Raw genomic sequence first — 17,691 nt, 5'->3', positions numbered from 1 at the left:
TACTTGATGATGGTGTTAGTACCATGTACAGGTGTGCAGTCATAGGTGAAGAGTTCCAGTAGAGGAGGGGGCTCAGTGTACAGCAGGTTGAACGCATCGGTGTTCAGGGTGGACCACGTGAAGGGTGTGCTTGTCTAACCACACAGACTGGGGTGATCTGCCTCCGCATCCCATTTTCCTGCTTTCCCCCCATAACCCGTGACACCCGTTCTAATCAAGAATTCGCTGTCATGGGGAAGTTGGGCCGAGGGGTCGTTTTCCAATCTGCACGGTCTCTATGACTCTAAAAGACCTGGAATTATTCCAAGCAGGTATCAGTGAAGCTCCCAGACCCTGTCGATTTTAATGCTTCATTACAAGGTGAATTACACCAACCAATCAACCAGATGATTGTCGTAACGGAACTGACCTATTCCCGACACATTACAAAATAATGATGCCATCCATTACAAAACATTGTATAATGGTCTGCCCAGTGATTTCATTATGAAGCCCCAAAGGACCACTCATAAAGAAAGGTTCTAAAATGGTCATCGCCAGCATTTACTTAAAATGACATCAATTTAATTCCAAAGGTCTTCAAATGGATATAAAAATCTGAGACTTTTTTCACAAGCTGTTCACAAGAGTTCTCCTACACGAATCAGCACACATCTAAAATACCTCTCATTCTTCTAGGCTTCTAATGGAGTCTAGGCTAAGGTGGACACAAAATGCTGGAGTTACTCAGCGGGACAGGCAGCATCTCTGGAAAGAAGGAATGGGTGACGTTTCGGGTCGAGACCCTTCTTCAGACTTAGGACTTACGGCAGTTCAGCTACGATCATCCAGAATAGCAAAGTAGACTTATAGTCGTACAGCGTGGAAACAGGCCCTGCGGCCCAACTTACCCACATCGACCAACATGTCCCAACTGCACTCGTTCCACCTGCCTGTGTTAGGCCCATATCCCTCCAAACCTGATCTAACCATGTACTGTAAGACGCTGGGATAGTCCCAGCCTCAATTACCTCCTCTAGCAGCTTATATGACAATAAAACACACTTGACTCTTGAATCTATCTAGAGGCCTGTCCCACTTTAACGACCTAATTCATGACCTTTGCCGAGTTTGCCCTGGACTTATACTCGCAGCAAGGTCGTCACATAGAAACATAGAAACATAGAAATTAGGTGCAGGAGTAGGCCATTCGGCCCTTCGAGCCTGCACCGCCATTCAATATGATCATGGCTGATCATCCAACTCAGTATCCCGTACCTGCCTTCTCTCCATACCCCCTGATCCCCTTAGCCACAAGGGCCACATCTAACTCCCTCTTAAATATAGCCAATGAACTGGCCTCAACTACCCTCTGTGGCAGAGAGTTCCAGAGATTCACCACTCTCTGCGTGAAAAAAAGTTCTTCTCATCTCGGTTTTAAAGGATTTCCCCTTTATCCTTAAGCTGTGACCACTTGTCCTGGACTTCCCTAACATCGGGAACAATCTTCCTGCATCTAGCCTGTCCAACCCCTTAAGAATTTTGTAAGTTTCTATAAGATCCCCTCTCAATCTTCTAAATTCTAGAGAGTATAAACCAAGTCTATCCAGTCTTGCTTCATAAGACAGTCCTGACATCCCAGGAATCAGTCTGGTGAACCGTCTCTGCACTCCCTCTATGGCAATAATGTCCTTCCTCAGATTTGGAGACCAAAACTGGACGCAATACTCCAGGTGTGGTCTCCAGGTGTGGTCACGAGGTCATAGGAGGTTGTAGGAGGTCGTGGGTGGGTCATGATGCTAGTAGGTCGGAGTGTTTTTCTAGCCTGATGAAAAATGTCCACGAGTAAATTTGTGAATTAAGTCATGAAAGTGGGACAAGCCCTTAACTCTGCCTTAATCCACTGACTTTGCCTCCACAGCCTTCTGTGGCAAATAATTCCACAGATTCACCATCCTCTGACTAAACAAATGAACTTGAGATTAAACTTGCAGCTAATTTTACCAGACGCGTAAAAAAAATATTGTCATAGTAAATTATGATTGTCAGTTAAAATATTTTTATTATTCACTCCTGATGTGTGGGTATCGTTTATAACAATTGCACATTACTTAAGTTGGCTGAAAACCTCATTGGGAGTTCCTGCACTCCTGAAAGGAACTAACAAAATGTTCTTTCTTGGAATATATGGAGATGTAAAATTATTTGTATCCGTTAAATCTCTTGAAATGTGAATATATCAACCAAATCCAAACAATTAACGGCATCGCACTGCTGTTAATCATGAAACTTTTGTAAGAACAGGGAAACTTTCAAAAACCGAGGTTTCACACCATACCCTTCCAAAGCTCTCACTTCCCTCTCCCCTGGCTCTCAGTCTGAAACATAGAAACATAGAAAATAGGTGCAGGAGGAGGCCATTCGGCCCTTCGAGCCAGCACCGCCATTCATTGTGATCATGGCTGATCGTCCCCTATCAATAACCCGTGCCTGCCTTCTCCCCATATCCCTTGACTCCACTAGCTCCTAGAGGTCTATCTAACTCTCTCTTAAATCCATCCAGTGACTTGGCCTCCACTGCCTCTCTGTGGCAGGGAATTCCATAAATTAACAACTCTCTGGGTGAAAACGTTTTTTTCTCACCTCAGTCTTAAATCACCTCCCCTTTATTCTAAGACAATGGCCCCTAGTTCTGGACTCACCCAACATTGGGAACTTTTTCCTTCATCTAACTTGTCCAGTCCTTTTATAGTGAGTGAGTCACTATAGCACTGAGTCCGCGCCGACCAGCGATCCCCGCTCACCCACTCTATCCTACACAAACTAGGGGCAATTTACAATTATACTAAGCCGATTACCCTACAAACCTGTACGTCTTTGGAGTGTGGGAGTAAACCTGAGATCCCGGAGAAAACCCACGCAGTCACGGGGAGAACGTACAGTACAAACTCCATACAGACAAGCACCCCGTGGTCAGGATTGAACCTGGGTCTCTCGCGTGGTGAGGTACCAACTCCACCGCTGTGCCACCGTGATCATGACGTGTACAAAGAAGTTGCAATATTTCCCATGTTACAATGGTGCCAAGTCTGAGAATGGACTTCCTTAATTGTAAAGGTATCTTTGGCTGTTTCGAAAAGAAATATGATTTTTTTTTCTCCCCACTGTGAACCTTGTCTGTTCTCACACCTCCTGCTTACACAGCCACAGTGCCTGCCAAGGAACAGAAAGTTCTCAACAACGCTAATATTTTCTCTTCATCCAGAGCCATGACGCAGATTCATTGCTAATTCATTGCTTCTTCTATTTCCTCTGGCGGGGATCCTCAGTTTCATCAGCTGAATCCATATAAATCTCCACAGTGACATTATATCTCACATTGAGTGCCTTTCATTTATTACCAGCTTTCCTCACCTTTGATTATTTTCCATTGCTACCACACTCACTTCAATATCCCGTCTGTACTTACACATTGTTTCATGCCTTCATCCCTCTATCTTTTCATATCCTACACCCGAGTTCAAATGGTCATAAGTGATAGGAGCAGAATTAGGCTATTCGGCCCATTAGGTCTGCTCCGCCATTCAATCATGGCTGATCTATCTCGTCCTCCCAACCTCATTCTCCTGCCATCTTCCCATAATCTCTGACACCCGTGCTAATCAAGGATCTATCTATCTCTGCCTTAAATATCCACATTGTTCCCATCCTCACCAGACTGGCCTGTGTTCACTTTGGTCCATTTCACATCAAAGAGTCTTCAGCATAAGGCAGAACTCTACACTTGACTGTGTCCTTGTTTTCCCATCACAGGCTGGTTAGCACGCAACAAAACCTTTACCTGTACCACAGTACACATGCCAATAAACTAAACTAGACTAGAGTACCATAGAGTATTACAGTGTGGAGTATTACATAGAGTACCATAGAGTATTACAGTTGAAACAGGCCCCAACTTACCCACTTCGACCATTAGTCCCACCTGCCTGCGTTTGGCCCGTATCCCTCTAATCCTGTCCTATCCATGTACCGGTAAAGTCTTCAACTTTCTTTATAGAACATCATATAACCATATAACCATATAACAATTACAGCACGGAAACAGGCCATCTCGACCCTTCTAGTCCGTGCCGAACACGTATTCTCCCCTAGTCCCATATACCTGCGCTCAGACCATAACCCTCCATCCCTTTCCCGTCCATATAACTATCCAATTTATTTTTAAATGATAAAAATGAACCTGCCTCCACCACCTTCACTGGAAGCTCATTCCACACAGCCACCACTCTCTGAGTAAAGAAGTTCCCCCTCATGTTACCCCTAAACATCTGTCCCTTAATTCTCAAGTCATGTCCCCTTGTTTGAATCTTCCCTACTCTCAGTGGGAAAAGCTTTTCCACGTCAACTCTGTAATCATCGAACATCGAACAACACAGCAGAGGAACGGGCCCTTAGGCTCACAATATTGGTGCCGAACATGATGCCTAGCTGAACTGATCTCATCTGCCTCCAAGTGATCCATAATCCCGCAAATTCATCTAAAAGCTTCTTAAAAGCCTCTGTCATTATCTGACCCCACCGCCACCCCTGCCAATGTGATCCAGTCACCGACCACCCTCTGTGTAAAAAAACATGCCACGCATAGCTCCATTTTAATTTTCTCTCTCTTCCACCATGGGCGAAGGGTCAAAGTTCATAAGCAGTAGGAGCAGAATTTGGCCATTCTGCCCATCAGGTCTACTCTGCCATTCAATCATGGTCGATCTCTCTCTCTACCTCCGAACCCCATTCCACAGCCTGCTCCCCTTAACCCCTAACACCCGTAGCAATCAAGAATCTATCTATCTCCCCTTTAAAAATATCTATTGAATTGGCCTCCACAGCCTTCTGTGGAAAGAATTCCGCAGAATTTCCCAGAGAGGGTCTGACTGTCTATCTTCTCTATGCCCCCCATTGTTTTCCAGAACTTAAAAAACTTTGCAGCACAGAACAATGCCACTCACCTCACTATCTTCAGTTCCATATCATTCTGGTGAACTGCAACACAATTTTGAGGAATGGCATCTAATCTTATTATTAGATCGTTCCAAGTCTTGGCACTCAATACTGCAATTTCAGATAACCAGTTGAAAATCACAATCCTATTCCCTTTTCACCTGCATGTTGAAACTTATTCTCTTTCACATTCTTGACACTCCACTTTGATTATTTTGCTATTTACCTACACCAAGGAGCAATGCACCGCGGCCAATACATCTACCAATGGGTCAGTGGGATATGGGAGGAAAGATGAGAAACAAGCAATAACCTACATTTTAGCTTAGCTTAGTTTCAAGATCTAGTGCAGAAAAAGGCCCTTCGACCCACCGAGTCCGTGCCGACCTGCGATCACCCCGTACATTAACACTACACTACAGTCGTGGGACAGTTTGCAATTTTACCACAGACAATTAATCTACAAATCTGCACGTCTTTGGAGAGTGGGGGGGAAACCGGAGCACCTGAGGAAAACCCACACGGTCAAGAGGAGAACTTACGAACTCCGTACAGACAGCACCCGGGGTACTTTGTGTTTTGCTCAAGATTCCAGCATTTGCAGTTCCTTCTGTCTCCAAATCTATCTTCCCTTGTTGTGGACTTGGAATACCATGGGAAACAAGATTGTTTCCAAGTGTTCTGTATGGGTCTCTCTGATAATTTTATACCATTCAATCAATTCTCCAACCAACCACCCGATTTATTTTGCCCAACAAAATAAAAACGCACATTCCCAGCCTTGTTGATCCATCGTCATAAAATTCTTCAACTCCGGCAGCAGACTCATAAATCTCATCTGCACCTTATCTATTGCAACCACATCCTTCATGTCGTGTGCAGATCACATCTGTATGACGGTCGCAAAGTCTCCTTGCTTTTGTTTTAGCTTTGGGTCGGAAACCACAAGTCTCATCCGCTAACTGTCTTTCTATCAATTTGTTGATGTCTGAAGAAATGGAATGAATGAATGATTGAATGAATGAATGATTGAATGAATGGATGACTGAATGAATGTATGAATGAATGAATGTATGAATGAATGTATGACCGAATGGATGAATGAATGAATATTTCTGGGAAAGTTGGGCCGAAGGGCCTGTTTCCATACTCTATCACTCTATGACTCTAGAAACTAATCTCATCTGCCTGCATGTGATTCATGTCCCTCCATTACTCTAAGGGAATCTAAAGGCCCCTTAAACGTCACTGTCATGTGGATGTGGATCATTGGATGTGGAAGAAGATGGGAGAGTTTAGAACTAGAGGTCACAGCCTCTAGAATTAACGGACGTTCTTTTAGGAAAGCGATAAGGAGGAATTTCTTCAGTCAGAGAGTGGTGAATCTGTGGAATTCATTGCCACAGTAGGCTGTGGCGGCCAAGTAAGTGGATATTTTTAAGGCAGAGTTCGATAGATTTTTGGTTAGTACAGGTGTCAGAGGTTACAGGGAGAAGGCAGGAAAATGTGGTTAGGAGGGTGAGATAGATCAGCCATGATTGAATGGACGTGTGGACTTGATGGGCCGAATGCCCCAATTCTACTCCCAACACATTGGCCTGATGACCTTGTGATAATATCTAAATGAATGAATGATACGTTATAGTCACAGTGAGATTCTTTGTTTTGTCAGGTATGCAAAGGGTCGCCACATAAAGGGCACCGACATAGTTACAAAGTATCCTCGTATGTTCTTCCTCCCCGACACCCCTCTTCGCAGCGGTCCCCCCTCGCAGGGTCTTCCTTTGTTCTACTCTCCTCCCTCACTCTGTGGAGTCAAAGTAACAGAGCAAACCACGAGAGCAGACTGCGATCCTACGGCCATTTTACTGAAGCGTAAACAGCCTGCTGTGTCCGCCTATTTAACAACACTCTCCATTAAAACTACATTGTGTGGAGAACTTGGCCGCAATCAAATACGATGAGGGATTGTAATAATGTTAAGTGTTTATTTTAAAACTGGTGTTTAATCCACATTTCAACTGCAACCACCGCGTGTATTATGCAAAAATGTATAATTGCAGAGCCGATAAAGACTATTCCAGCATGAAGATGTCCCCAGGATACTGCACACATAAATATCCAACCATTAAAAAGAGCTTTCGAAAGATACATCACTGCCCTGAGCTCAACAGGAGAAAAACACAAGGTCATAAATCTATTGTACCCAACTTGAATCCGACAGCTGTGAAAAGCATGCACATCATTGACTAAATAACTTTTACTGACGTCTTAGCCACATGGGGTGGTTTCTTGGTTTCTTGGTCCTCCAAAATATTCCAAATGGAATTTAAACTGGAGGTGGTGAGGGGGTTTGTAGAATTCAATTTATTCAGGCTGGCAGGGGGGGGAAAGGGGAAACAAAGTGAATCATCTAAGCTCCTTGTGCTGATGCTATGCAAGTATCCAGATAGAACTCTTTAAGCTCCTCATCCCACACCTCTCCCCACATCTCCGGCCTTTTTTTCCAACAATCCATCTCTCAAATAACCCCCTCGCCGATGTTTAGCTATTAGTGTCCCTGCTCCATCCTGCTCCTCCTCTTTCACACATAGAGTCTTAGAGTCTTACAGCGTGGACACAGGCCCCTCGGCCCATCTTATCCACACCGACCAACGTGTGCCATCCACACTAGTCCCACCTGCCTCCTTTTGGCCCCATGTCCCTTCAAACCTGTCCTATCCTTGTACCCATCTGATTGATTCTTAAACACTGGGATAGTCCCAGCCTCAACTACCTCCTCTGGAAGCTCATTCCATACACCCACCACTCTGTGTGAGAATACGTTACCCCCCAGATCCCTATTACATCTTTTTCCCTTCACGTTAAACTGATGTTCTCAGGTCCTCGATACCCCGACTCTGGGCAAGAGACACTGTACATCTACCCGACCCATTCCTCTCATGATTTTGCACACCTCTACAAGATCACCCCTCATCCTCCTGCGCTCCAAAGGATAGAGTCCCAGCCAGCTCAACCTCCAAAAATGCAATGCGTTTCAAGAAATGCATTGATGTATTTCATACATTACGTTCTCCCCGTGACCAGCGTGGATTTTCTCCGAGATCTTCGGTTTCCTCCCACACTCCAAAGACGAGGAGGTGAGTAGGTTAATCGGCTTGGTCTAACATGTCAAAATGCCCCTGGAGTGTATAGGATAGTGTTATTATGCGGTGATCGCTGGTCGGCGTCGATTCAGTGGGCTGAAGGGCCTGTTTTTTTCGCACTGTATCTCTAAACTAAACTAAATTAAAACAAGCAGAGGCTTTGAGGAATATTTATTTGCCTGTACATGTTCATACACGTGGGAGGCGATGACATGCAGTAAATTCTTCAGTGGTACATAAAGAGAAATACAATTACCTGTCCTGGATGCCACACAGGTCTATGTATAGGTCGGTGAAGTTCCCCTGTAGACCCTGTTGTACTAAAATGAGATCCACTGCTTGGTTGTCTATCAGAATAAGTCGCATGCAGCCTTCAAACGCACCAAAGGGATTTGAACAATCAGTGTCAGCAGTTTGTTCGGGGCAACCTGCAGAAGAGAAACATATTAGATGATAAGAAGCCAGCAAACAACGGTGGCGCAGCTGTAGAGTTGCTGCCTTACAACAAATGCAATTCCAGAGACCCGGGTTCGATCCCGACTGCGGGTGCTGTCGGTACAGAGTTTTTACGTTCTCCCTGTGGGTTTTCTCCGAGACCTTCGGTTTCCTCCTACACTCCAAAGATGTACAGGTTTGTAGGTTAATTGGCTTGTTAAATGTAAAAATTGACCCTAGTGGGTGTAGGATAGTGCTAATGTGCGGGGATCGCTGGTCGGCGCGGATCCGGTGGGCCGAAGGACCTGTTTCCATCCAAAACTAAAAAACATGTGTCGGAAGGAACCGCAGGTGCTGGTTTAAACCGAAGATAGACACAAAATGCTGGAGTAACTCAGCGGGACAGGCAGCATCTCTGGAGAGAAGGAATGGGTCGAGACCCTTCTTCAGCAAAAGCCAATTAGCTTCCGTGTTTCCATCCCACTTCAACAGATGATTGGAGGCTCTGGATGGAAAGTTCCAGTTTTAAAGATAGTGATGAGTCCATTTTTTAGACTTTCACAGTACAGTTTAGTTTATTGTCACGTGTACCAAGGTACAGTGAACAGGTTTTGTTGCACGCTATTCAGTCAGCGGAAAGACAATACACGATTACAATCGAGCCGTTTACATACATGCTAAGGGAATAACGTTTAGAGCAGGATAAAGACAGCAAAGACCGATCAAGGATAGTCCGAGGGTCAGCAACAAGGTAGACACTAGTTCAGGACTGCTCTCTGGTTCAAGATACAGCATGGAAACTGGCCCTTCGGCCCACCCAGTCCACACCGACCGGCGATCACCCCGAACACTAACAATATCCTACACACACTAGGGACTATTTACAATTTTACCAAAGCCAGTTAAGCTACAAAACATGTATGTCTGTAAAGTGTGGGAGGAAACCGGAGCAAACCCATGCGGTCACAGGGAGAACGTACAAGCTCTGTGTAGACAGCTACCGTAGTCGGGTTCGAACAAGGATCTCTGGCGCTGTAAGGCAGCAGCTCTACTACTGTTTTGATTAACAGATGATGGGCCCATTGTTATGTTTGGAGATACAGCATGGAAACAGGTCCCACAGCCCAGCAAGTCCGCGTGGACCATCAATCACCTGTGCACCAGTCCTATGTAATCTACACACTAGAGGCAATTTTTTACAGTGATCTATTAACCATCAAGCACCTGGAGGAAACCCACATGGTCACAGAGGACGTGAAATCACCACACAGACATCACCCAAGTCAGGATCGAACCCGGGCCTCGGGCACTCTGAGGCAGCAGCTCTACCAGCAGCACCCCTGGAGAATCTGGAGGAAGTGGATATGAATGTGTTAATCTTGGCTAAATTGGAGCAGCCATGGCATTAAAATTGAGTAAGGACTTATGTGCTGCTAGGCCATTTAGCTCAAGTTAAATGTGCCTTTGCTGAACTGAGACAAGCTGCTGAATGGTGCCAGCATGTCTGTCGCCCAGATAAGTGCTGCAGAGAAAGAATGGGACATATGCAGACGTCTAACAATGAAGTGTGAAATGCATGGAGCTAATTGGATCAATGCAAACCAGGTATACATTTTGTAAATAATGTTGCAAAGCTTTACTGTGTTAGTTGTTGATTGGTCGAAATACTAAGTCTTGCCTGGGTTGGCTGAATCCCAAGGCACATGTTGCATTCTTTATCGATATTGACTTCCTTCTAGAAGCTCCCTTTGAATACAATGTATTAGTCACTGTGTTATTGGGTTAGGGAACTGTCATTCATGTGCTGTTGTAATCGATATGTGTCATTGGATCTGCAAGATCGTGAGGGAGAGGCCACGGCTGTCATTCTAAGCTGTGAATCAACTGAACTGTGAGTCTGCAATGTACTTGCAATAAATGATTTGTTAGAAAATGAAGTGAAAATGATATGACAATGCCATGAGTTGTTTGGCCTGCTGCCCTGCCTGTATTTGAAAGTGCAATGATTAATTGGAAATGACATGAAATGACAATGCCATGCTTTGTTTGGCCTGCTGCTCTACCTGTGCTTGAATCTGCAATGCTTTATTAGGTCCATCTGTGTTTGGAAGGAATAAATGCTTTATTATGTCTGACTGTGTTTGGAAGAAATAGAGGCTTTATTAGGTCCGACTGTGTTTGGAAGGAATAAATGTTTTATTAGGCCCGACTGTGTTTAGTCCAAAAGACCCGCTCATTTCATGACTTCCGCTTAGTGGACAGGTTGAGTGAGTGCAGAGGTTGCGCTGATTGCGGAAGTGCCGCTGATTGCGGAAGCCCCACAGTGGAGAGGCCGCACTCAGCCATGTGAGTAGATTCAAGAAAGTTTACTGTCATATATATGGTGTGTGAGTGTGTGAGTGTGTGTGAGTGTGTGTGTGTGTGTGTGTGTGTGTGTGAGTGTATGTGAGCCTGTGTGTGTGTGTGTGTGAGTATGTGTGTGTGTGTGTGTGTGTGTGTGTGTGTGTGTGTGTGTGTGTGAGTGTATGTGTGTGTGTGCGTGTGTGTGTGTATGTGTGTGTGAGTCTGTGTGTGTGTGAGTGTGTGTGTGTGTGTGTGTGTGTGTGTGCGTGTGAGTGTGTGTGTGTGTGTGTGTGTGTGTGAGTGTGTGTGTGTGTGTGTGTGTGTGTGTCTGTGTGTGTGTCTGTGTGTGTGATTGTGTGTGTGTGTGTGTGTGTGTGTGTGTGTGTGTGTGTGTGTGTGTGTGTGTGTGTGTGTGATTGTGTGTGTATGTGTATGTGTGTGTGTGTGTGAGTGTGTGTATGTGTGTGTGAGTGTATGTGTGTGTGTGTGTGTGAGTGTATGTGTGTATGAGCGTATGTGTGTGTATGTGAGTGTGTGTGTGTATATTGGAATTGGTGGAGAGGTGGAATATTGTGTTGGGGGACCTGCCTTCCCGTGTGAAGCTGGAACCCAACGGGTCCCACTTAGTCTAGTATATATCTATATATATATATATGTGTGTGTGTGTGTGTGCGCGTGGGTACTTGTGGGTATGTGTACTGAACTTTTTTTTCTCATTGATTATATTGTTTACAGTGTACTATGTTTCCATATTGTGTTGTGTTGCAGCAAGTAAGAATGTCATTGTTCTATCTGGGACGTATAACAATAAAACACCCTTGACTCTTGACGCTAGACGTGGACTGATGGGCCAAAATGCCTATTTCAATGCCAAGCTGTAAAAGTCAATGGGCCATTTCACTGGGCAGCCTATGTGTAGGAAGGAACTGCAGATGCTGGTTTACAGCAAAGATAGACGGAAAATGCTGAGTAACTTAGCGGGTCAGACAGTAAGGAAAGGGTGACGTTTCGGGTCGAGACCCTTCTTCGGACTGACCCGCTTAGTTACTCCAGCATATTGTGTTTATAATCGGTTGATAGGTCTGGAGTTATAACAGGTCAGACCAGAAAGGAGTGGCAGATCTTCTTTGCTTCAGGATATACGTGCACCAGATGGGATCGAATGACACTCCGGTGATTTATTGGTAACCTTTACCAATTTGCATTTCCTTCAAATTCCAGGTTTATATAATTTGCAATCTGCCGTGGTGGGATTGGATTTTTGGCCTCAGGGGGACTCGTCTGGCAATGCAATCACGGTCTGCGTCATGAACAAGTGCGGGAAGGAACTGCAGATGCTGGTTTACGCCGAAGATGGCCACAAAATGCTGGAGTGACTCAGCGGGCCACACGGTACCTCTGAAGAAAAGGAATAAGGAAATGGTGGCAAGTCCAGCAGCATAATCAAGGACGATTCGCACCACGGTCGGTCACTCTCTCTTCCCCCCTCTCCCATCGGGCAAGAGGTATACTTACTTACTTACTGCCTATTATGCCTCCTGGCATGTAGGGCAGCAAGGAAGGTCCTCCACTCCTGTCTGTTCTGGGCTAGCTTCTGGACACTACCCCAGGTCAGGTCCATTCTTTTCATTTCCTCCTCTACAGTTCGACGCCAGGTGGTTTTGGGTCTCCCTCTTTTCCTTTTCCCTTCCGGTGTCCAGGGCAGGGCTGTTCTTGGGACGCTGTCTGGTTCTCTTCTTAGTACATTCATCCTAGCATCTGTCGATAGCCCTGGAAGTCCATCACGCCCAGTAGTGTTGATTCCTTCAGTTGCTGTTTCCGTAACATATTTGTTTTACGAGACAGGGTTGTTAGCCCTGTGTTCAACCTCCAACCTGGAGGACCAGTGGATCGCTCTTCGTCTCGCCTCTACCCTTCGACCTGTCCAGCATGGGAGACCCTAATAGGAGACGAATCTCCCGCTGGCATAGCTCTAGGGGTCACTGAGACACACAAGCTCCCCGACCACGACAAGGTTGCAATCCAACGGGGAGGGGCAAGAAGTGTGAAAACACACAGCTCCAGATTCAGGGATAGTTTCTTCCCAGCTGTTACCAGGCAACTGAACCATACTACCAACAACTAGAGAGCAGTCCTGAACTACTATCTACCTAATTGGAGACCCGCGGACTATCTTAGGTCAGAGTTTACTGGCTTTATCTTGCACTAAACATCATTCACAATATTCCCTTTAACGTGTATCTGTAGACAGTGGTAATCTTGTATTGATTGTGATCATGTATTATCTTTTCGCTGACTGGTTAGCACGCAGCAAAAGCTGTTCACTGCACCTCGGGAAACGTGACAATAAACTAAGGTCATACATTTGTGATGATAGATAAAGTACAACAAAGTTTAAGATCCACAAAGGTTCGGTCTGAAGAAGGGTCTCTGACCCCGGAACATCATCTATTCCTTCTTTCCAGAGATGCTGCCCATCCAATTTTGTGTCTATCTTTGGTGTAAACCAGCATCTCCAGTTCCTTCTACAACAGAGGTTAACCAGATTGATTCAAGGGATGGGGGAGATTAAGAACCACAAGAGCATAGAAAATAGAAATGGGCCACTCAGACCCTTGAGACTGCTTCAACATTCACTGAGAGATCACTATTCACTAAGATCAGTAAAGACCTCGTGAAAGGCTTGGATTGAGTGGATGTGGAGAGGATTTTTCCACGAGTGGGAGAGTCTAGGACCAGAAGTCATAGCCTCAGAATTAAAGAACGTTCTTTTGGGAAGGAGATGAGGAGGAACCTCTTTAGTCAGAGGGTGATGAATCTGTGGAATTGTTGCCACAGAAGGCCATGGAGGCAAAGTCAGAGGATATTGTTAAGGCAGAGATAGATAGGTTCTAAATTAGTACGGGTGTCTGAGCTTAGGGGGAGAAGACAGGAGAATGGGGTGAGGAGGGAGAGATAGATCAGCCATGATTAAAGAATGATGGAGGAGACTTATGGGCCTAATTCTGTTCCTATCAGACAGAGATGCTGCCTGTCCTGCATTTTGTGTCTATCTTCCGGCCAATTCAAAAGCAGCTGGAGATAACATCAGAGCAGTACAATTAACAAGTAACTATGCTCAAAAAGCTTGCTTTCTGAAACATGCCACTGCCTTTTAGTTGAATCTGACAGTGGTTTTGTGATACAGCACAAAGCAAAGCACTTAATTGTCATGCCATTTTACTTTATAGTGTTAAAGATATTACTTGACTGCTGTATGGTTATTTCATTCAGCAGATTCAGTACAAGTTGTTCAGAGATTTATGCCACCAGCTCTTCTGCTGATTACAGTTGAAGATATATCGAACATTAAAAATTTATCAGGTACACACTGCACTAGACTACTGAAATAAGGGAATAATTTGATGCTCAGCACACTGCAATCATCATTGAACAATGGTACTTTATTGAATTACGTCAAATAAATTACCTCAGCTTTCAGAGGCAAGATTTCAAAAGGTAGAGCTGCTGGCTTGCAGTGCCAGAGAACCGGGTTTGATCCTGACTACGGGTGCTGTCTGTGTGGAGTTTGTACGTTCTCCCCGTGACCTGCGTGGGTTTTCCCCGGGATCTTCAGTTTCCCTCCACACTGAGTTAGGTAGAGCTCTTAAAGAGAGCCGAGTCAAGGGATTTGGGGTGAAGGCAGGAACGGGTTACTGATTGTGGATGATCAGCCATGATCACAGTGAATGGCAGTGCTGGCTCGAAGGGTCGAATGGCCTACTCCTGCACCTATTGTCAATTCACTATATTGTCTATTGTCCAAAAACGAACAGCTTTGTAGGCTGATTGACCTGGTATAATTGTAAATTGTCCCTAGTGCGTGAAAGACAGTTTCTTCCCAGCTGTTATCAGGCAACTGAATCATCCTACCACAACTAGTCAAGTCAAGTTTATTTGTCCTAGTGTGTGAAAGACAGTTTCTTCCCAGCTGTTATCAGGCAACTGAATCATCCTACCACAACTAGAGAGCAGTGCTGAACCACCACCTACCTCATTGGTGACCCTCGGACTATCGTTGATCGGACTTTACTGGCTTTACCTTGCACTAAACGTTATTCCCTTGTCATGTATCTATAGTAAATGGCTCGATTGTAATCATGTATTGTCTTTCCGCTGACTGGTTAGCATGCAACACAACACGCAGAGTCTATTGCCCAGAGTAGGGGAATCGAGGACTAGAGGACTTAGGTTCAGGGTGAAGGGGAAAAGATTTAATAGGAATCCGAGGGGTAACCTTTTCACACACAGATGGTGGTGGGTGTATAGAACAAGCTGCTAGATGAGGTAGTTGAGGCTGGGACTTTCCCACCATTTAAGAAACAATTAGAGAGGTACATTGATAGGGCAGGTTTGGAGGAGTATAGACCAAGCGCAGACAAGTGGGACTGGTGTAGCTGGGACAGCGTTGGTTGGCATGGGCAAGTTAGTCTGAAGGGCCTTTCTCCATACTGTATCACTCTAAATGGTTTTCACTGTACCTCGGTACACGTGACAATAAACTAAGCTAAACTAAGCTAAAAAAGATACTGTACATGTGCGGGGAGCGCTGGTCGGCACAAACTCGATGGGCGGAAGGGCCTGTTTCAGGGTTGTAGTTTGAAAATTAAAATCAAAACTGAAGATGAAGCTCAAATTTTAGAATATTTCCGACAGCAGACCATGTTGGAAAAATAAATGAATTGAAAATGAACGCTCACAATAGATGCAGTATACACTCACCTCCAAAATAATAGCTGCTCCCAGAGTAAATCTGCATCTGAATGGTTGAATGAAAGGTTGAAGTTGCATTATTGTCCAATATGATGCTAACACGATTTCTTCTGGCATTCAAATTGATAGAGTGCCACAGACCATCATTTAGATTAACACCTGGAGAGATGAGATATCCAATTAACATGGGATCAATACAATTCTTCCACGAGGCCACAGAGTTATGTGTGCAAGGCTGCTCCCTGGTTTATTAGCCGCCGGTCGCTAAACACTCTAACTCCCGTTCCCATTCCCACAGTTACTCCAACAGAGGCTCGCCGATCGTTTCGCTGAACACCTCCGCTCAGTCTGCCTAAACCTACCTGGTCTCCCGATTGCTAAACACTTTAACTCCCCCTCCCCCTCCCCCTCTCATGCCCACCTTGACCTTTGTGTCCTGGGCCTCCTCCATTGTCAGAGTGAGGGCCAGCGCAAATTGGAGGGACAGCACCTTATATTTCGCTTTGACAGCTTGCGCACCAGTGGTATGAACATTGACTCCTCTAACTTCAAGTAACGTTTGCTTTCCCTCCCTCTACATCCTTCCCCCTTCCCAGTTCTCCGACTAGTCTAAAGGGCCTGTCCCACTTGGGCAATATTTACGTGTCATGACGCGCGCGTTGTGACGTGCATGTTATGCGCGCATGGTGCGTTGTGACGTAGGCGGTGACGTGCCGTCTCGCGCAGCGCCCCAGGATTTTGGGACGTACAAAATCTTTGTGCGCCAACTGCATGATGTGCAAATGACACCCAGGTGGGACAGGCCCTTTACTGTCTCTGTTTTATCTGCTTGCTTTGAACAGATATAAAAAAGCAGCTAACTCCCAGCCAACAATGATCTATTGTACTTGCTTGAACTTCATCCCCTTTGTCTCGTTTTCACACCATACAACTCCTTATCCCTGTATCTCCCTCGCCCCTGACTCAGTCTGATGAAGGGTCTCGAACCCAAAACGTCAGCTCTACTGCAGAATCTCCTCAAGGTATGCCCATTTTGAAGAGGTTCTCCTCCTTTCCCTAAGGAACGTTATGCAACATTGTCCATATCTCTTGTATCTCTCTCCCCTGACTCTCAGTCTGAAGAAGGGTCTCGATCCGAAACATCACCCATTCCTTCTATCCAGAGATGCTGCCTGTCCCGCTGAGTTACTCCAGCATTTTATGTCTATCCTGGTTTGTTGAGCTAGCTTGGCATGTGTGTGATTTTAAATCCCTTGTTGGTTGTCAGGCCCGATGTTAAGACCTAAGAAATCGCAAACTCGTGCCCAGCCTAAGTACTTCAGTGTTAGGCAGAGATTTGACCAGCTGTAATTAACCAAACTACTCTGATGAAATAAGATGGCATTTTTTTAAACATTTTGAAATAAAAGGTCAGGTTGAAATGCTAGACTTGAAATTTTCTTGCCACAAATCCAGTCTCACTTGTTATTTATTTCCAGCTTTTTTTAAAATTGCTTTTGTTCCTAAGTTTCTTTTTGATTCTATAGGATAGAGAACATTTAATGGGGATGCAGCACAGCTTGGGAAAAGCCCCATCCAAGAGAGCAAGAAATTGCAGCAAATTGTGGACGCAGCCCAGACCATCACACAAACCGACCTCCCTTCCATTGACTACACCGCACGCTGCCCCAGCAAGGCCAGCAGCATAATCAAGGATGAGTCGCACCCTGGCTACTCCCTCTTCTCCCCTCTCCCATCGGGCAAAAGTCATCGAAATGTGAAAACGCACACCTCCAGATTCAGGGACAGTTTCTCCGCTACTGTTATCAACCGAACCATCCTACCAACAACTAGAGAGCAGTCCTGAACTACTATTTACCTCATTGGTGACCCTTCGACTGTCTTTGTTTGGACTTTACTGACTTTACCTTGCACTAAAATGCATGAGAGGAATTGACTGGGTAGAATCCCTGGCCGAGGGTAAATGAATCGAGGACCAGAGGACATAGGTTTAAGGTGGAGGGGGAAAGAGTTCATAGGAATCTGAGGTGTAACTTTTTCA

At 45.2% G+C, this 17,691-nt stretch overlaps 1 protein-coding gene across 1 annotated transcript in view; it reads right to left on the bottom strand.

Annotated features, from left to right (window-relative positions):
- LOC129699107 (contactin-associated protein-like 5) overlaps positions 1-17,691 on the bottom strand; it is a 1,038,064-nt gene that overhangs the window by 432,702 nt on the left and 587,671 nt on the right. The window contains exons 9-10 of the mRNA XM_055638766.1: positions 15,660-15,809; positions 8,377-8,548 (exon numbers count right to left, since the gene is read on the bottom strand). Coding sequence (XP_055494741.1) covers positions 8,377-8,548; positions 15,660-15,809 — 322 coding nt within the window. The remainder of the gene's footprint in view (positions 1-8,376; positions 8,549-15,659; positions 15,810-17,691) is intronic.

The sequence above is a fragment of the Leucoraja erinacea genome, chromosome 7, assembly GCF_028641065.1.
Source record: "Leucoraja erinacea ecotype New England chromosome 7, Leri_hhj_1, whole genome shotgun sequence".
Lineage (NCBI taxonomy): Eukaryota > Metazoa > Chordata > Chondrichthyes > Rajiformes > Rajidae > Leucoraja > Leucoraja erinaceus.
The sequence above is the reverse complement of the archived record's forward strand: the minus strand, read 5'-3'. Positions and strand labels throughout refer to the sequence as shown.